General features: G+C 44.6%; 1 protein-coding gene across 1 annotated transcript in view; it reads left to right on the forward strand.

The window, feature by feature from the left end:
* The window catches only part of hydin (HYDIN axonemal central pair apparatus protein), a 541,323-nt gene that overhangs the window by 331,765 nt on the left and 188,716 nt on the right, over positions 1–20,842 (forward strand). The window contains exons 46-48 of the mRNA XM_052028752.1: positions 6,987–7,128; positions 9,755–9,917; positions 11,885–12,556. Coding sequence (XP_051884712.1) covers positions 6,987–7,128; positions 9,755–9,917; positions 11,885–12,556 — 977 coding nt within the window. The remainder of the gene's footprint in view (positions 1–6,986; positions 7,129–9,754; positions 9,918–11,884; positions 12,557–20,842) is intronic.

Here is a 20,842-nt window from a genome sequence, read left to right on the forward strand (position 1 = left end):
TGAACTCCTTCACTTTCTAACTTAACAAAGAATTCTAGTATGTTGTGGTCATTCTTCATAAATCTTTGCACAGCAAGATTATTAACTAACCTTCTCTTGTTGCACTGTTCCCTGCAGTCTCCACCTACCACCTCGAAAAGGACATATTTATTCCTGTTCTCCGTTTCTTGCCTGCCAACACATTTTCAGTCTGTGCCAATGCATTACCCCCAAAACCATGCACTTCAGTTTTACATACAACCTTTTATGTTGGACGTTATCACAGGATTTCTGAAAGTCCTGTGCTGCAGTGGGTTGTAGACTCAGCCAGTTCCATCATGGGCACAACCCTCCCCAGCATCAAGGACATCTTCAAGAGACGGTGCCTCAAGAAGGCGGCATCCATCACTAAGGACCCTCACCATCTGGGACATGCCCTCTTCTCATTACTATCATCGGGGAGGAGGTACAGGAGCCTGAAGACCCACACTCAATGATTCATCCCCTTCTTCCCCTCCGCCATCAGGTTTCTGAACACTACATCGTTATTCCATTTTTTTTTGCACTATTTATTTATTTTTCTAATTTATAGTGATTTTATGTCTTTGCATTGTACTGCTGCTGCAAAGCAACAAATTTCACGTCATCTAAGTCAATGATAATAAACCTGATTCTGATTCTGAACAAATAACACCACATCCACTGGCTTTCCCATCTGTTCTATCAGTTACATCTTCAGAAGAATCCAGTAGGTTTGTCAAACACTATTTCTCCATTAGAAATCCTTGCTGATTTCGTTATTTTTCAAGTATCTTGTTGTCTCATCCTTTATAACAGCGTCTAGCATTTTCTTCTCTATCGGTGTTAGATTAACTGGTCTGTAGTTTCCTGTTTTCTCTCTCCCTCCTTTTTGAAATGGTTGGGTTACGTTAGTCACCCTTCAGTCTGTGGGAACCATTTCATAATCTATAGGATTCTGGAAAATGATAACCAATGCATCCACTATTTCCATGGCTATATCCTTTAGCACCCTTCAATGTAATTATCGGGCATTGGGAATTATCAGCTTTCAGTCTCTTTAATTTCTCCAGCATCATTTTCATCCTGGTACTAATTTCTGTCATCTCTTCACCATTCATTCATTTCTTGGATCCTTAACATTTCTGGAAGTTCACGTGTCTTCTTCTGTGAAGAAAGAACCAAGGTATTTATGTAATTGCTCTGCCACATCCCTGTTCCCTATTATGAATTGTCCTGTCTCTGACTCTAGGGGAACTGCAATTGATTTCTCTCTTTTTCCTTTTACATATTTGTAGAAGTTTGTAGAGTCCACTTTATTTTTCCCTGCAAGCTTACTCTCATACTCTACTGGCATAATCATTTTCTTTGTTCCTCTTTGCTGAAATCTCAGCTGCTCCCAATTGTCAGGTTTGCTTCTTTGTCTGGCAGTCTAGCATGACTCCTCTTTGGACCTAATCCTGTCCTTATCTTCTTTGGTTAGCCACAGTTGCATTGCTTTCCTTTTGCATTTTTACACCAGGTGAAAATGTATAACTGTTGTAGTTCCTACATTAGTTGGTTAAATGTCAGTTCATGCTTATCTGTCATGTGTTCTAATGATTCTTTCTAACCTATCATAGCCGACTCGTGCCTCATACCTTCATAGTCTCCTGTGTTTAGATTTAGGGCCCTAGGTTTGGTTTGACCTTCTTCACTTTCTAACTGAATGAAGAATTCTAACATGTCATGGTCACTCTTTCCCAATCTCTGCATTACTAACTGTCCCTCTCTTGTTGCACTGTTCCCTAGTTTGCTGCCCAGCATACTGATCCATAAATCCATCCTGTCCACACTCCAGGAAGATAAGATAAGATAAGATAAGACAAGATCTCTTTATTAGTCACATGTACATCGAAACACACAGTGAAATGCATCTCTTGCGTAGAGTGTTCTGGGGGAATTCTTCCTCCACAGTATTACTGCTGGTTTTGATTGGCCAGTCCACATTGAAATTACTGCAGTACCCTTGCTACATAAACATGTGCACAAGCACGGTGAGGTACAGGTTCAATGAAAAAGTTGCATGCAGCAGCATCACAGGCACGCAGATACAGGCATCTTCAATTTCCTCTTTGGTTCTGTCCCCTACTGTTTGGAGGCCTCTTGACAACACCGACCAATGTCTGCTCGGTGCTCCCTAGCTCCACCCAGACTGATTCTGCGTCCTCCTTTGCTGAACCCATGTCCTTTCTCACTGGTGCACTGACTTCACCCTTTACTAACAACGTCATCTCACCTCCTTTTCCATTTTCTGTGCCCTCCCTAAATTCTGAATATCCCAGTCTGAGTTATCCTGCATCCATGCAATCACATCAAATCATTGTTACACCACTTTGCACTGTTAACTTGCCCACCTTGTAATGAATGCCCTGCGTACTGACACAGCATGTTTAGATTTAACCTTATAACTTATAGATATCTTACCATTTTTATTTTCACCCACTCCTATTTCTGTTGACCTTGCTGACCCCTAGCATTTGATAGCACACCATAAGCTTCCAGTTGAAGGCTGACAGCACCCAGCTCTACCTCACCACCATCCATCTGTCTCCATTTTTTCAGAAGGCTTGTCCAACCTCCAGTTTTAAATTAACAAGCTTTTTCCAAATAAATATGGTGAAGGCCAAAGCAGGTGGCCGAGAAATTCTATTGCATGGTTTTTCCTGTGAAATAATATCAAAACTCGGACAGCTAACCGTGATTAATCACTTATTCCACCTGAAGGTGGACACATGGAAATTTGTTGAGGGTTCTCTGTGCATTTGCCATACCTCCCAACTCTCCCCACTCCCCACCCCGGCGCCAATCCCCTAATCGCCCTTCATCCTCTCAGCACCCCAGCAACCCTGCCGACACCAGTCACCCTCATGATCAGGAGCCCAACACTTCCATTGCCAGCTCTACATCTGTTTGTGTGTGCTCTCTGTGTGGAGTCTGCACATTCTCCCTGCGAATGAGCTGGGTTTCCCCTTCCTGGCCTCTCTGGTTTCCTCCCACATCCCAAAGGCAACTGGTGAGTTCATTGGCTGCTGTAAGCTGCCCCCAGTGCACGTAGGCAGGTGGTAAAAGAATCAGAGCAGGCATGTGAGGGTATGTTTCACAGAAGGAAGTGGGAGTTCTCTGTGAACCAGCATAGCTTCAATGGGCTGAAGAACTCCTCCTATGTTGTAAGGAATTATGAGTAATGTAAATAAGTGTGGAAGATCTGTTCCACCACACACAGGCTCTTGCATGGTGGAATATTGGTGCCAGGGGTCAGACAGGTGTTGTGAGAAAGGTTCTTTTGGATCTTAAAGATAGAGATCTGGACACACAGTCTTTGTACTTCAAAAAGGAGAATTTTTATTTACAAAGACAGACGCAGGAACAGAATGGAAAGGAACAAATGCACACTCGCACACTCTCAAGCAGGAGATTGTGAACGTGAAGGGAAGTGCAATAGGCGTGAGGTGTGCGCGCGCGCGCGCACACACACACACACACACACACACACACACACACACACACACACACAAAAAATAACTGGGTACAAGTGATCAAGGAATAAAAAATACAATGTTTGGACACCCTGATTCTGGACAAACATTGGCTCTTTGGTCTCGGGAGTCCTTAACTAACTGCCCTGATGTAGTGCACAGCTTACCTCAACATCCTCAGAGACAGAGAGAGAGAGAAGGCCAAACGTGGAGCACTTTTATACTGCTGGGGGGCTGGGTGGTCCAGCAAGGACAAAGTTGTTTTAAATGGGCCAATGGTAGATGTGCCCAGGAACAAAGGTGCTCGCACAGACCAGTCCGAGTGGTCCAGCAAGGACAAAGGTGTTTACCTAATGGGGTGGAGCCAAACCTTGATTGACAGTGGTGTCGCTTTCGGCCATGTGCTCAATGGTGTCATTCCAGCCAGAGGGGTCAGTGTTGTCACGGTCACATGACAGCCATGACGTTTTACACTACAACAGGTCACAGGTACAATGTCACCTCAAGGAATCGTTTTATCTGCTGGAGAGTTTCCAGCTTTTTGTGTTTGGTCCCAGTCACAAACTCCATTCCATAGTCACCTGACTCCATCCCACACCTGGGGTCTGTCTGAATTCGAACCTGGCGGTTTGCAATCGTGGTGTCATACTTAACCCGTACTGAGCTACGTTGGGTCCCAGTTAAACAATTTTAAGGGTCATAGCCTTCTGTTTTCAAATCCTTCCTTGGCCTCCGCTCTCTGTAATCCCCAAGCTTTTTCACTCTCCAAGACAGGGGAGATCACTGAGGTATACAAAATGGTGAGGGGTACAGATAGGGTGGACAGCTGGAAACCTTTCCCCATATCAGAGGTAGATAAAGCTAGAGGACATAGATTTAGGGTAGGGGGGAAGAGATTTAGAGGGGATCTGCGGGGGATCTTTCTCACCCAGAGAGCAGTGAGTACCTGGACACACTGGCGGAGAAAGTGGTGAAAGCAGAGTCACTGACAGCATTGAACAAGTGTCTAGACATGCACTAGGCATAGAAGCTACAGGCCAAGTGCTAGAAGGTAGGATTAATATGGATGGGTGTCCAGTGGTCAGGATGGACCTGGAGGGCCAAATGGCCTATCTCCATGCTGTGTGAGTCTGCACTGTCACTGCTCCTATTCTGCCCACTGACTTTCATTGCTCACTATCGGCAGCTATGCCCAACTACCAAAGCCCTTGGTTCCAGTGTTCTCTCAGTAAACCTTTGTACCTGTTATGTCTCTTTCCTATTTAAAATACTACTTAAATCCTGCCAAATGACCAAGCTTTTTGTTATCTTGCGTGACGTGAAGTGAAATTTTGTTTGATGATGTTCGTGTCAAGCACCCTGGGACATTTTGTTTTGTTAAAGGTACCATTTACACACAATTTATTGCCATTATTATTCCCACACGAACGGGCTCTAGCCTCTGTGTGAACCTGACAGATTCATGCCAAGTTTTTAGAGCAGGATTTATGAAAACGGCAACAACAAATTGAAAGATAAGATTTCAATTACATGTATCTGGACTGGATATGACCTCAATGCTTCACTGAGGTATCAGTGATGTTTATGTGTTGGTCTCTGGCGTGGGACTAGTCCTGACTTACCAGTGACCCATAGAAAGGCAGTCTTAGTATGCTTGTTCTAAAGGGGATCTGGTAACTGCTTCTGAGCATGGTAAAAACAAGTTCAAGAGGAAGGTCTTGGATTGTTTGGATGTTTTATTTGTTCTCTGATATCCAAGTAAATTTCACCGCAGAAGGAAAATGTTAAAGCCTGTAAATTGTGTCAGTTAGCACTGGTTTTCCATGCACTACTTGTGTACAAAAGTTATTTTTCTTCAGTTAGATTGCTCCAACCATCTCCAGGTCATATTATGTCCAGGTAAGGTTATACAGGCTGGGCTTGTATCCACTGGAGTTTAGAAAAGTGTGAGGGGACTTGATTGAAACATGACATCCTGAGGGGTCTTGTCAGGGTGGGTGTGGGGAGAATGTCTAGAACGAGGGGCCCCTGTTTAAAAATAAGGGTCATCTCAAGGGATGAGGTGAAATTTTTTCTCTCAGTTGTGGATCTTCTGAACTCTCTTCTGAAAAGGCAGGTGGAAGCAGAGTCTTTGAATATTTTTTAGACAGAGGTAGGTAAATACTGGATAAGCAAGGGCGTGAAAGGCAACCAAGAGGTGACAGGAATGCAGAATTGAGGTTACGATCAGATTAGCCATAATTTTATTAAATGAGGGAGCATGCTCGAGAGTCACACTAATGCCCTTCTGTTGGGGTTAGTGTCGTGCAGTGGACGCAGATTGTTAGAGGATCTTTGTTTTGCGGATGTTTGGTGTAATGCCCATTCTCTCATATACTTCAGTGAACAGGCTGACAGTGACTGGAGCCCAGCCTCTACACGTACGCACACACAGGCATTGTTTGTGTGCTGCATCTCACTGGCTGACGTTGGGATGGTGGGTTTTAGTGCTATGCCAAGACATACCTGAGGCCTTGCTGACTTTCGGTTGGCATACTGCCTTTTCATCTTCTGGGCTGATGGAGACATTGAACTGGATAGTTTGCTGTGGGATTAAGTCAAAGAGAGTCATGGAGTTCTTTGATGCCTTCTTCCTACCAAGCGCTATCTGCCTCTCCATCTTTGGAAAGCTCTTCCCTTAGCTCTCAGAAGGTTGCCCCTTGCACGTATGGGCCACAGATAAGGGTGGCACGGTGGTGCAGACAGTAGAGTGGCTGCCTCACAATGCTAGAGTCCCGGGTTCAATCCTGACCTCGGGTGCTGTTTGTGTGGAGTTTGCACGTTCTCCCTGTGACCATGTGGGTTTCTTCCAGATGCTCCAGTTTCCTCCCACATCCCAAAGACATGCAGTTGGTAGGTTAGTTGCCCTGTAGTGTCTGGGTGAGTGGGAGAATCATGGAATGCCAATGGAACAACACAGGTCCCACGTTAGTGCATGGTTCCATGTGCAAATCAACATGATGCTGTTCTCCATCCGAAGCACAAGGGGCTCCCTCTAGACAGGTTTGACATGTCTTTAAAGACAGTTGCTGCAACCTAGAGAGAAGTCAATCACATAAGTCTGTACTTAACACAATGGTAACCTTAAAGCCTTATAAAGTCGTGCTTTTACTTCTGATAATAAATACACAGCAGTGATTGTTGATGAGGAAACGTTACAGCTGGTCCTGACCTCACCTGATGCTTATAAATACACAGCTTCCTGCAGGGCAGCACAGTGAAGTTCAATGTAAAGTCTCACCATCGACAGCTGATGTTCTACATTTGCCAGTTTTGTTGAACCTGCAAATGCCCTGTCAGTTACCCTGGATGAATATTGTTGTGAAACCCATGGGCCATTTTCTTTCTATACTAAAGGTGCAGTTGATCGACCTGGATACAGAATCCCCAGCTTAAATCACTCCCTGTCTGTTTCTCTAAATCAAATAACAGAACAGTTAGCAAAGGAAGAAGCAGAGAAGGAGAGGACGTACCTAAAAGAGTTGGATGAAGATGAATATGAAGCTTTGACAGAGGAAAAGAGGGCAGAGTTTGACCTCAAACGTGCCAACTTATTCCGGGAACGCAGAAAGAAGTAAGTAGAGGAGACAACTCCCACCTGTCAGAACTGTCAGAGCCCACAGATCTACTCACTGTTCTTTGCAAGGAAGGAAGGGCAGCAGATTCAGCCCTGAGAATTTGCTCTGCTATACAATACAATCATGACTGAGCTGCTCATTTACTCGGTTTATTCTCCTTGACTCTATGTCCGTCCTTTATAACCCACAAAGCTCAGTCAACCTCAATTTCAGGCTTTTCAATTAGCCTAGACAGCTTCTCAAGGGAGAGTGTTTCAGATTTTCACTAACCACGGTTGCTCAGCTATTAGGGCAGCTGCCTCCAGAGACCCAGGTTCGATCCCGACCTCTGGTGCTGTCCGTGTGGAGTTTGCACGTTCTCCCTGCGACTGCGTGGGTTCCCCCCGAGTACTCCGGTTTCCTCCCACATCCCAAAGACGTGCAGGTTGGTGGGTTAAATGTCCGCTGTAAATTTTCCCCATTGTTGTGGGTGTGTGGTGGAATATGGGAGGAGTTGGTGGGAATGTGGGGAGAATAAAATGGGTTAGGGTAGGATTAGTGTAAAAATGGGTGCTGGATGGTCAGCATGGACTCAATGGGCCAAAGAGCCTGTTTCCGTGCTGTATCTCTCAATGACTATGATTCTGTGACCTGTGTGAAGAAATGCTTTCTGTCATCACACAGTGAGATAGTTGTATATCAGGGACTTACAGCACAGAGGAGTGGCAAGTCCCTGCCACTGCAAATGCTGTACATAGCCCCTTCCCACTGTTCTTCGTCAAGCCTTTCTCCTCTGAAGTCTATCCCACAGTCACTGAAATGAACCTGTTGCTTTCATTTTCAACGCTGGCAACTTGGCCTTATTCTTATCTGACCACCTTGTGTATAATGGTTTTGGAGTGTATATTTTCTGTGCAGTTTTATTTTTCCATTTTGGTGAAGATATGTTTAATGTTCTGGAAAATATTGGTCAGGACCTTTCTTTCTGGTTGCTTTCCTGTGTGACCTATTCAATGGTGAACACTGTTATTCTGATATAAGGCGCAGCAGTCTGTCAAATATTTGAACTAAAGATTTTCCCTTAGGACTATCAGGATGGTTCATATACATTGTAAAACATTTGTACTTCAATTCTGTCAGGGAGAAGTTTCATCGCCATGCTCTCATTGACCATTGGTTTCTGGGCCTCTCAGTTTAAAAGGTCAGGGAATCATAGAGTTGTACAACATAGAAACAGGCCCTTCGGCCCCCCACATCAATGCTGACCATCGTGACTATCTAGACAAATCCCACCTCTCTGCATTAATTCCATATCCCTCTATGCCCTGCTTATTCAGGTACCTGTCCAGGTGCCTGGCATTGAGTGTGGGAGTTGGGACGTTATGTTACAGTTACACAAAACGTTGGTTAGACCACACTTGAAGCATTGTGGGCAGTTCTGGTCACCATGCTATAGGAAGCATGTGATTAAGTGAGAGAGGGTGCAGAAAGGATTCACAAGGATGTTGCCAGGACTGGAGGGCTTGAATTGTAAGGAGAGACCGGACAGGCTGGGACTATTTTCCCTGGAGTAAAGGAGGCTGAGGGGTGACCTTATAGAGGTTTATAAACAGATAAGGTGGAGGGTCACTGTCTTTTTCCCAGGGTAGGGGAGTCTAAAACTAGAGGGCATAGGTTTCAGGTGAGAGGGGAAAGATTTAAAGGGGACCTGAGCGTCAGGTTTTTCACACAGAGGGTGGTGGGTAGATGGAAAGAGCTGCCAGAGGAGGTGGTAGAGGCAGGTACAATTATAACATTTAAAAGACCTTCAGACAGGTACGTGGATAGGAAACATTTAGAGGTTTATGGGCTAAACACTGGCAAATGAGATTAGCTTACATGGTCATCTTGATCAGCATGGATGAGATGGGCTGAAGGGCCGGTTTCCATGCTGTATATCTCTGTGACTCTAAATGTTGTTACTGTTCCTGCCTCCCCCCATCTCCTCTGGCAGCTCATTCCAGACACCAACTACGTTTTGCATGGAAAATGTACCCCTCAGATCTCCTCTAAACCTCCTCCCCCTCACAAAACCTACTGTTAGACACCCCTACCATGGGACTCTAGCTATCTACTCTATCCACGCCTATCATGATGAAAGGAGTTTTAGGGGTAAATATAAACTATTTCACCTGGTAGGGAAGTCTAGAGCAAGGAGGTGTGTCATACGACAGGCAGGAAACTCTTTTCCACTCAAAGTATGTGCTTTTCTGCCCCATAAACTGTTGAGTTTGGGTGAAGATTTCAAAACCCAAAGTTGGCAGATGGAGCTGGGACACAGGTGAGTCACTGTGCTGAAGGTGTTGACTGTTTCCTTGCTCCCCCTTTGTTCCTTGAAAACCATGGGCCAGAGAGAGCAGAAGTGGTGTTCCAATGAGCTCCTATGTCTGATACAAGAAGCTAAGTTTATATCAGCTACCATACAGCAATTTATCTAAAATTTTTGGAAGCCTGCATGCTTCTGGCATGGACCAGGTCACTAAGAATTTCACTGGCTGATAATTTACCTGCTGCACCTTTGGGCTCGGTCACCTTTGTGTCAGTGTTGCAGAGATTGTGTCCGGGATGAATAGTTCTGAACGATAACAATATTTCTGTGTCCAGGGTTTTGAATAAGATTCATGAACGACAGCTACGGGAGCAGAAACTGAGGGAAGAAATGGAGAGGCTGCGGGAGGAAGAAGGGCTGAAGAAGAAGTCCAAAAAGGGAAGAAAAGAAGTGAATGTCAAGGACGACACAAAGAAATTGCAGACGAGTGCAAGGATGGTAGGGCAACAGGCTTACCTGGAAAGCTAAGCCTGAAAAGACTCCATGCTTTTGTTATCCTGATCTTTCAAGACTTGAGATCACCACTCAGGAATGGGGTGGGGGCGTATCCAGACTCCTCCCTTCTGGTAACCAGCCAGAGATGGACCATTATGTCCAATCCAAATAGGGTTGGTACAGTTGATTCAGTGTGAATCATTCTCAGTGGGCTCTTGACTTTCCCTTCCATTTCTCACCAGTACAATCAAAAGGAACAAACCCATAATGTAGCTTTTTTTTGTGGCAGTCTCACCAACTTTAAGGTATAAATAATGATATTTACCATTATATTCATGTAATTTTTCTGTTACCTTACAGTGAAATATTGCACTTTAAATGTTGTGTTCCTTTGCTCCTCAGTGGCACTGATGTAGCACAACCAGACATGCCTGTTAATCCCGGGTTTGAACCTGTACCTCTCAGCTGATGGGCCACCTAGAGTAGGCTAAAAGGATGAAGTACCATTGGGTTACCTGCTGCTGATGTTGTTACCTCACTGTTGCCAATGACTTCAGCGGGATTGTGCCTGTGAGAACCTCAGCTGATGACAGTTCAGGCTCAGTACTTTTCTGTAACTGAGCATTCTGGCAAAATTTACTGCCTCCCTTCCCACAGACAGAGAAGATGTGTTAACCAGTGGGGAGTGGTGCTGCCCTTAGAGAAACCAGCATCACCAGATGGCATGAATTGAAGCAACAGAGAAATAAGTCAATGATTATAAATTTGGTTCCTTGGATTTCAAGCCTGAGTTGCACGGTTACATTCTCTGATACACTTCCTGGATTTGTTTCTGGTGTAGGCTGTCTTATTTTAAAATTCTGGAAGGATATTCCTCGGTTTAAAGTGTATACAATCATATTTTTGGTGTGTCGAGTGGTATTTCTTGGGTTTAGAGTCATAGAGTCAGAGAGAGAGAGAGAGAGAGAGGGAGAGACACAGCAGGGAAACAGGCCCTTTAGCCCACTGAGTCTGTGCTGACCATCAATCACCCATTTACATTAACCCCACACTAATCCCATTTTTTACTCTCCCCACATTCCCATCAACTCCCCCCACATTCTACCACTCACCTACACACTAGGGTCAATTTACAGTGGCAATTAACCTACCAACCTGCACGTCTTTGGAATGTGGGAGGAAACCTTAGCACCCGGAGGAAACCCACGCAGGCGCAGGGACTGCGTGCAAACTCCGCACAGACAGGGCCAGAAGTCAGGATTGAACCCAGGGCTCTGGTGCCTATGAGGCAGCAGCTCTATCTGCTGTGCCACTGTGCTGCCCTGAAGGGTTCTGGAATTTTATTCTTTGGATTCAAGGTGCTAGAAAAATGTACATCAGACTGAGCAGAAATATACAGCGTGGTTGTCACATTCTTTCCCTGCTTTCTGACACCAGCTCAGAGCCTTGAGAAAGCTTAAAGGAACAACCTAGCTTCATCTTGTTCTGCCACTGAGGAGGAAGGCCAGAATCTCCTTAGTCATCAGTCCCTCTGGAGTTGGTGACTGTCTCTTAGGCAACCTTGCTACTTTCCCACTTTCTTATGTCACATCTCAGCCATTGTAGGTTCTTCCAGGAATCTGGGTGAAATGCCCAGGGTGCCACAACAACATTATTGGCTTGAACATAAAGGTCTTCTGGATGAACTCACTGCATCCCACTGATCTGTTCTCGATTTGGAATGGAAACTGGGGTGGAAATATAGTGGTTCTGCAAACAGTCCTAAATTACTGCAAGCCTCAAGCAAGCTGAGCTTCCTTAGCCAACTGTGGTTGATGTAGATAAGGAAGTCTAACTTCTTGATGCGTCACTGTGGAGTCATAGTAAATATCAAACACTGGGAGAAGTAAGAGAAGGAGGGTCATTCCCAAAGCTTTTGCAGATTGAAGAACAAATCACATTGTTGGTTTTGTTTTTGTATTTTTCTACAGAGCATAAATATTTCAACAATGAAGACTGAGGCCCCTGAAACCAAAGCTGCCATCGCAGATCATAATGAATCCATCCAACTAGAGCGCGGTGAAACAGAAGAAGGAACCAAAAAGAGAAGGAGCAAGGATGCTAAAATGAGTCAGGCATTATTGGAAAAGTCCAATTTATTCCCAGAGGATGAGGTGCCTAGAAGCCCAGAGAAACAACTGTTCCTGAGATTTCAGAAGTATGATCGTCATCAGAAGAAAATCTCCCAAATTCTGGAATTCTGGGACAGATCGCAAGGAACTGTTCTTCTCCCACCATCCGAGGATGGCCAAAGTGCAGGGGAAGAGCAATCCACAGAACGGCCTGTCCCCTCCAGCAAAAAGGGAAAGAAGGAGCGACACGAGAAGCTGGAGAAGGAGAGAGCGGAGAAGGAAAGAGCTGAGAAAGATCGTCTGGAGAAGGAAAAGGTTGAGAGAGAAAGACAGGAGAGGCTCCGAGAGGAGAAAGCTATCAGTTCCCCACAGTCTGATGTCGTGGCAGATGGAGAAGCTGTGGAAAGTACAGAGAAGGCAGAGAAGGAAGAAAGTATTGGAGTGCCTCAGGTCAGACTGTCTGTGAACGATCCCGAGGAAAACATTGGGAAAATTGTTCTGGACACTGGCAAAATACCATCAGTAGAAGAGGTATTGATACAAGCAATGCTCCCTTGGCATAATATGGTGCTTTAACAGGTCATTGAATACTTGGGGTTCTTTAAACTGGGTTTTACACTGGATGTGGAAGTCTCAAGGCAAGGCTCCATGCTAACCACTTCTCTAAGTTTCTGCCTGCTCCCAATCCACACCTTATCTACTAGAGGTTAGGCACTCCAAAGAATATCTTCCAGATAATGAATGATCAGGGAAGGTCACATCAACTTATATTATTACTTATTATAACATGAAATAGGAACTGGATTAGGTCCCACATTGATTTAGTCTGCTCCTCCATTCAATACTTCACTTTCCTGTCCCATGTCTGTGGAAAAATCTATGGATTTATTGAGTAATTAGACAAGGACAAGGCAGATGGAATATAATGTGGAAAACAATGAGATGGAAAAGAATAGAAAAGCACAGAGATTGAAAGGTGCTGGTGCTCAGAGGGACCTAGGTGTCCTTGTACACAGATAACTGGAAATTAGTATGCAGGTACAGCAAGCAGTTCGAGTAGTACATCGGTTTTTACTGCAAGAGGATTTAAATATAAGAGTAGAAATGTCTTGCATCAATTACGTCAGGCCTCGAGAGACCACCTCTGGAATATTGTGTGCAGGTCTTCTCTTCTCCAGGTCTCTCGTGTGAAGACAATGTAAGGAGACTGAGCCAAATTGTCTGAATTTGGAAGCATAAAAGGTGATCTCATGGAATGTATGAAATTCTTACGGGCTTGATGAGGAGTTGATGTTTCTGGTCCATTTAGTAGTGTTGGCTGTCCTCTTGTCTTTTCTCCAACCCCTGTACTCCTCACTTGTCGATTCTTAACTGTTTGCTGTGCCTGCATGCTAACCTCTGTGATTCCTGTGTGAGGATGACCAAATTCCTCCGCATCCCAATTACTGGTCTCTCATCTTCTAAAAATACTCTTGCTTTCATACATCATACATGTGGAGAGAGGTTGAGGGTGAAAAACTGAATAACAAACTTAGAGGGGAGACCACAGAGCAAATTGAGGTCAAGGTTGAAATTACCTGAAGTAAAAAGAAGTTCAGAACGGAGGTCAAAAGAGGAAACTAGGAAAGGAAAAATAGCTCTTAGATTGAGTAAGTTTAGCTTTAAGGGTCTTGTGTTAACCCTTTTTCTTCCCACATAACGTAAAAGCTCTTGCAATCTCTTTTAACTTTACTTGCTAGCTTATTCTCAGGTTTTTTCCCTCTTAGTCAAGGCCTTGTTGACACTTTGCTGGGTTCTAAAACTCTTACAGTCCTTCAGTTTTCTACTCTTCCTGCTAAGATAACAAGAAGCTTTTTACCTAATACTAACTTCTTCAGATTGTCATGAGCAGCACATTGCTGATGCACAGAAACAGGGAGACCTGTGTGTGCATGTGTATATGTCCTTGAAAGTGGCAGGGATGTTGAAGGACAGTTAGTAAAGTGTGTGAGATTCTGGCATTCACAAAAAGAGGCAGAGAGTATAAAAACAGAGAAGTTGTGTTGAAAAACCTTTTAGGCCATGAGTAGAATATTGCATCCAGTTGTAGTCAGTGCATCCTAGCAAAGGTGGAAGGGTCTAGAGTGGATTAAGAAAAAAATTACCAGAATGATTCCAGTGATGAAGGATTTCAGCTTTCAGGTTAGACTGGGGGAACCTGGGGTTCTTCTCCTTGGAACAAAGATTTGGAGGACATTTGTTGGAGGGATATAAGATCATGACTGGTATAGGTGGAGTAAATAGAGCAAACCTATATCTATTGGTTCAGCATGGTTCAAGACCCAGTGGGCACAGTTTGAAAATTTTAGGCAAAAGTACAAAGAGGTACAAGCACTTCTTTTTTCTTTGAGAATTGTTAGGATCTGGAGCTCACTGCCTGTAAGGATGGTGGAAACTGGTGCCTTTAGAAGAGAATTAGCTAAAAATATAAGAAGTTGAACCAGGAGTGGGCCACAGCTGACCTTTTACCTCAGCACCACTTTCCTGCACTAACCGCATGTCCCCTGATCTTCTTCCCCTCTCAGAAGCTATTCATTTCTGTCTTGAACGTACTCAGCGACTGAGGCTCCACGGCCCTCTTAGTCGGTGAATTCTGAAAAAATCATCATCATTAGGGGAGAGAAATCTCATCTCAGTCCTGTGTAGTTGACCCCCTTAATTTGAATCCTGGACACCTCGGCCAGAGGAAACATTAACTCCACATCCGCTTTGTCAAGCCCCATAAGAATTCTGTGCATTTAAATGAAATCCCTCTCATTCTTTGAAACTCTGGAGGAGACAGGCCCTAATCTTCTTCATCACTCCTCGTATGACAAACTTGCAATCCAAGAATCTATCTGGTGACCCTTCACAAATATATCCTTCCTCCGATAAGAAGATCAGACCTGTGCACTATGTTCTAGATGTGGTCTCACGAGAATGCTATACATTTGGAGCAAGAAGTCCTTTCTCTTTCACCCAATCCTCTTGTACTAAAGGCAAACATTGAACCTGCATTTAGTTTAAATGTTAGTCATTGCTGGTTTACTGCCATCCCTTTCAATGCCGTTTCCCAATCTGTCATACCCAGCTCACACCTTGGACCTTCATGGGCACTTGGGAGAGAATAACTCGCACGATGGTGTGGAGAGAAACGGAGAATGAGGTTGATAGGGTGATGGGACAAGGAATGGTGTGGATGGTGGTCTGAATAGTGGATTCTAGTGGCATAATAGTTCAATAATTCTGTTCCGTGAATTTGTGTTTTGATAGCACTGTTTTTCAATCTTGGAGCAGTTCTTCAAAATTTGGAGAATTTGGGCATCTGCAACATTCCTCCAGAATCCTGAGAAGGGATCAAGGGGTTTGTCACTCATTGGTGCCATTCCTTTCTTCATTATCTCTATTTTGCTTATATCAATTTTCCTTGCTTCCATATTAGAATCATAGTCATAGAGGGATATGGGGGAACAGGCCCTTCAGCCCAGCGAGTCCATACCGGCCATCGACCACCCATTTACACTTATCCCATTTAATTCTCCCCACATTCCCATTAACTCCCCCAGATTCTACCCCTCACCTACACAATAGGGGCAATTTACAGCGGCCAATTAGCCGACCAACCCAGACTTCTTTGGGATGTGGGAGGAAACCGGAGGAACTCTACGTGGTCACAGGGAGAACGTGCAAACTCCACACAGACAGCACCAGAGGTCAGGATTGAACCCGGGTCTCTGAGACGGTGGCTCTACCAGCTGTGCCACTGTGCTGCCCATGACATCATAGATTTCTCATCTTGTTCAGCATCCTATTCTGTTCCTCTCCTGTAAGTAATGATGCACGTCGCCAGCAAGGCCGACGTGTTTCAATTTTCGTTACACGGTCCCCATTGTCTGTCTTTTAAGCTCCCAGATTCTTCCTGACCTCCCTCTTTTCCCGATATAATTGTAAAAGTGCCAATGTGTCCATTTCTATATCCTTTGCAAGGTGCTTTTCCTCTTTTTAGTTATCTTTTGCTGTTTTTATTTCCTTGTATTCCCCCAACTGTTAGGATTTCCACAAGTTTTACCCTCTTTGTATGTTTTCTGTCATGCCACACCTCTTTAGTCAACCTTGCCTTTCCTTTTGGCAAGTACAGCTCTTGCCCTCAGGTGCTCAGTAAATTATTTTCTGAGCACCTGCCTGCGCTGCACTGTGCTTTCACCTTTTTATCACATTTGCCTAGTTTACCATGGATGGTCCATTGGATGGAAGCCAGCCTGCTATACCCAAATCAAGAATTCTAGCAGTTGATTCATATTTTTATCTTCTGAACAATGCATTGATCTATATGGTATAATGGAGGTACGCAGTACTCACTATTAGCTAACTGTTCTATTTTGTCTACATTTAATATGTGTAAGCCTTGTATCATAAAAGTCCTTTAACTCCTATCTCCTTCTTTGTTAAATATTTACGTACACCAGATTCTTATTCAGTAAAATTCTGGATCCTTTTGTAGTTAGCATCCCCTACCCCTGCAACAGTTTGTCTTTCCACACAGCCATTAATGGCCGAGATGTCCAAAGCCTGATCTAAACAAATGTGACCAAATAGAGTTTTATATGGAACTGTCTAAGGAGGTGGCAGAACAAATGACCAAGAGAGAGGTCTTAAGGAGCATTTTAAAAGAGGAAAGAGATATGGGGAGAATTAGAGAGGAAATCCTGATCTCAGAGCTTCGGCATCTGAAGGCCTGGTCACCAGTGATGGAGCAGTTACAGTCTGGGATGATTGAGAGGCCAGGTTTGGTGCTGTGCTGATATATCAGAGCTGTCTGGAGGAGATTGTAGAGATCCCAGTGAAAACAAGGATGAGAACTTTATATAAAAAAAAAGGGAAGTGGGAGCCACTGACATTGAGCAAGCCAGGGAAAGTAGAACCAGGGACACAGGAGACTGCAGACGCTGGAATCTGGAGCAACAAACAATCTGCTGGAGGAACTCAGCGGGTCGAGCAGCATCTGTTGGGGGGAAAGGAATTGTCGATGTTTTGGGTCAAAACCCTGCATCAGGACTGATAGGACGTAAAGAGTTGGGTGCAAGTTAGGACACAAACTTCAAGGTTTTGTATGAATTTAAGTTCATAGAGATTAAAGCAAGGAAGGGGGACACTGGAGTGTTCAGGAGATTGAGTTAAGACAAGACAGAGTCAATTGATAATGTGTAGGTGAAATTAATTATGGCATGTTTATGTGATCTGAAAGAATCTCCAGGTCACATGTAACACTAAGTTCTGTTTCTGACAGATCTTAGGGAGATGGAGTCGGTGGCCTGGAAATAGCTGTTGGCTTCAATCATCTCAGTATTCAGTTGGAGGAAGCGAGAATTGGCATTCTGACATTTTAGAGACAGTGAGAAGGCCAAGGGGAGTCATGGTGAGGTGGAACTGGATGTCGTTGGAGGAGATGTTCATGGTGATCTGAGTGGCAGAGGTAGATGCAAAATGGTAAAGAGTCATGGAAGAGAAGCTATCGGAAATAATTTTCTGGATGCCACCAGAGCAAAAAAAATGGTGGGCCTTCCCTCACATTTGAAGAATATATGAACAGGTTGGGAAGGATTAGTAAGTTTTAGCACAGTCACATAGGGCATCATTGTCTTAATCTACAATTTGATATTGGAGTGTTAGAAACCTGATTGCAGGAATTCAAGTTTAACTTTTAAAATTTTAAGTTTTGTTTACAGCATGGTAACAGGCCCTTCTGGCCCAACGAGTCCGCGCCACCCATTTTAAACCCAAATTAACCTACCCGTACGTCTTTGAAATGTGGGAGGAAACCGGAGCACCGGGAGGAAACCCACGCAGACACGGGAGAACGTACAAACTCCTTACAGACAGCGACGGGAATCGAACCCCGATCGCTGGCGCTGTAATAGCGTTGCGCTAACCGCTGTGCTACCGTGCCGCCACAAAGGCACTGATGGAGTATGGCTGATGCCAACAAGGGAAGTAGCAGAGGTTGGTTTCGATCCATCGACCTCTGGGTTATGGGCCCAGCACGATTCCACTGCACTACTCTGCTGCTGAAAAGGATAGACATGATAGATATGATGGTTCAAAGGGGAACAGGAGGTTGTAAGTGAGAAGTTGTTTTCAAAGAGAGAGAGAAAGAGGGCCGATGAAGGCTGATTTGAAGAAACCAGAGTGGAGTGACTGCTAACAAGTTGGGTCAGAAGTTTGTCCCAACATCCTGGGGAAGTCAGGAAAACAGCAGAGGCAGTCATCAGATGGTCACCGTCCTGGGAGCAGAGCCGCCCATCAGCACCACCCACTTGCTGAGGGAGGGGAGCATCGAGTGGAAAGGGTAGAGGGCTTTTCAAAGATACTGCAGGAACGGAATGCAGCCTGAGGTTGTCTTTAGTTCTCGAATATTGAGAAGTTTGGGCAGACAAGGGTAGGACCTAATGGAGTTTTACAGGCTGCATGCAGCGAATGGCTAAACCAGTTATCGGTCATATCTGTGTCAGGCTTAAGGCTCCTTACTCTAAATTGTTGTCGAAAATACTCCTGCAAAGTGCCCATCAGTAATCCCAGGACCTTCACTGTTTGCTCATGTTGTGAGCTGACTTCTGTTTCTCTGATTGTTATTGTTGAGTCTCTCTGCATGCCTGCACTATATTATGTTCCTCGTCCCTCCTGCATTCTTCACTGTAACATGAGGCCTTTACTGTATTTTGATTCTTGTGACCCTCCCCACCTCACTGCTTTACCTTTGCCTTCCTCAATGCACTGTCCTGCGTGTGCCACCCTTGCTCTCTGTTTATACTCCATGACCCTCTCACGAAGCTTTCTGTTGATCAAACCTCATCCCGTGCCCCGTTCGTACTCCTCAACCCTCCCGTTTTGCTCTCTTGTGCCAGTGTTATATTAATGCTCAACATTACCATCTGTCACTCTCACCACCTGTACTGATGCTGCTCGACCCTCCAGGGATGTTCTGCTCCTGCGTGTGTTCTGCAATGCCGTTTCCATGCCATGCGGCAACTCAGCTCCTCGCTCCACCTTCGTTCAATGCCCTCTCCAAGCCTGTCCTCCTTGATCTTCCCTTGATGCTCCATGGCTTAAGCTGTATTTATATCCTTGATCCCTGTGTTATACCCTCTCTGCAGCCACTTTGCTTTCATGCTGCTCAATCCTCTTCCCAGGCTCGAGCTGTATCTGATCCTCTCTTCATGCACGTGCCGTATTTACGCTCCTTGATAATCTCCAATTCTTGCCAAGCTTGGACTGGATTTATTCTCTCATGCTGTGCCGCACCTAAGTTCCTTAAGCCCCTGCAATGTTCCCTGCCACTTTCACCGTGCTTGATCTGTGATTATGCTCCAATAGCACTCTTTCAATAAGTCTATTTTATAATACTTAACCAAATGCCTTTTGAAACTCCTTTCTGTTAACTTATCCTTGTCACCCCTCTCCATCACTTCAACAAAGAACTCAATCAAGTTAGTCAATGATAAGTTGTATTTAAGAAATCCAAACTGGCTGACATTTATTAACTTGTGTCGTTCCAAGTTGTGCCAGGTAGCTTTGCAGCAGACTGTATCTTCTCGCTGCCAATGTTGGCTGTTGTTACCTGGTTTATCCCTCCTCTTTTTTGAAGGGAGTTGCCACACTCGCAACAATTCAATATATATCTGACACCACATCCACTTCCAAGGTGATCTGAGAAACTGTGACAATGACCTCCACCATTTCCATTCTAATTTCTTGCAGCAGCTGAGGAGGCATTCCACATGCACTGGGTGTCTTTTCCATTTTGAATGCTGCCAGCTATTTAAACTCTTTACTCAAGTTCTCTTCCTTTAGTGCCATGATTTTGAAGTGTTCTTTTTGTTTATGAGGATTATTGCAAAGTATTCCTCTGCTTCCTTTAACATCCTGGTGTGTTCTAAAGGAGTGTAATCAAAGAAGGTTTGACGCTGACCGACATGGAATGATCGTCCAAGGGTATTGAGGCAAAAACTGAGCACTGTCATAAAGGAGAAAAAGGTAAAGAGGCTACAAACTTTAGTTAAGGAATCCCAAACTGAGGGGACCGTAGGCACAGCCGACAGTGCTGAGAAATCAGGAATGATCAAGAGGACAAAACTGGAGGAGCAAAGGTACCCCGAAACATTGTTGGATCAGAGATGGGGAGGATGAGAACGTTAGAGGGGTAGGAAATCAAGAATAAGAGCTTTAAGACTGACATGTTCTTTCACTGGGTGCGATTGGGAGGTGGGGGGGGAGTGTAGGGGGAATGGGACAACACAGATCAGGGCAGATGGAAAAGGGTTTTGGATGTCACTTACTAAACGTAGAATGGGGAGGGCAGACTGGATTGTGTTGAAGTAGTTAAGTCTAGAGGTACACCAGGTGTTAGCAGTAGATGAGCTGAGGCAATGGGTAGTTGAGTCAAAGTGGATCTAAGCAACCTTACTGAAGGCACAAGTGTGTGCTTCAGAGCTCATCTGACCAGCTTAATTCAACCTCACAGAGTTTCTGGGGAGAGAGATGGAAATGATGGGCAGGGAGCAGAATTTGTAAAGACCCAAGATAATGGTTTCAGTCTACCAGACATATTGAGGCCATGGAGGGATTGAAAGGCGGTGAGGCAACCCAGCGTCAGCAGTACACGCTGTACTTTCAAATGTTGTTGCTGAGCAGTTGGATTTAGATGAGAAATAGGAAGCTGGGTGTCAAGAAGAGATCCTTTCCAGATAGCAATTGGACAGGAACAATTGCACAATAATTACCGATCTCACAATTACCACTAAC

Source organism: Pristis pectinata, chromosome 13 (genome assembly GCF_009764475.1).
Source record: "Pristis pectinata isolate sPriPec2 chromosome 13, sPriPec2.1.pri, whole genome shotgun sequence".
Lineage (NCBI taxonomy): Eukaryota > Metazoa > Chordata > Chondrichthyes > Rhinopristiformes > Pristidae > Pristis > Pristis pectinata.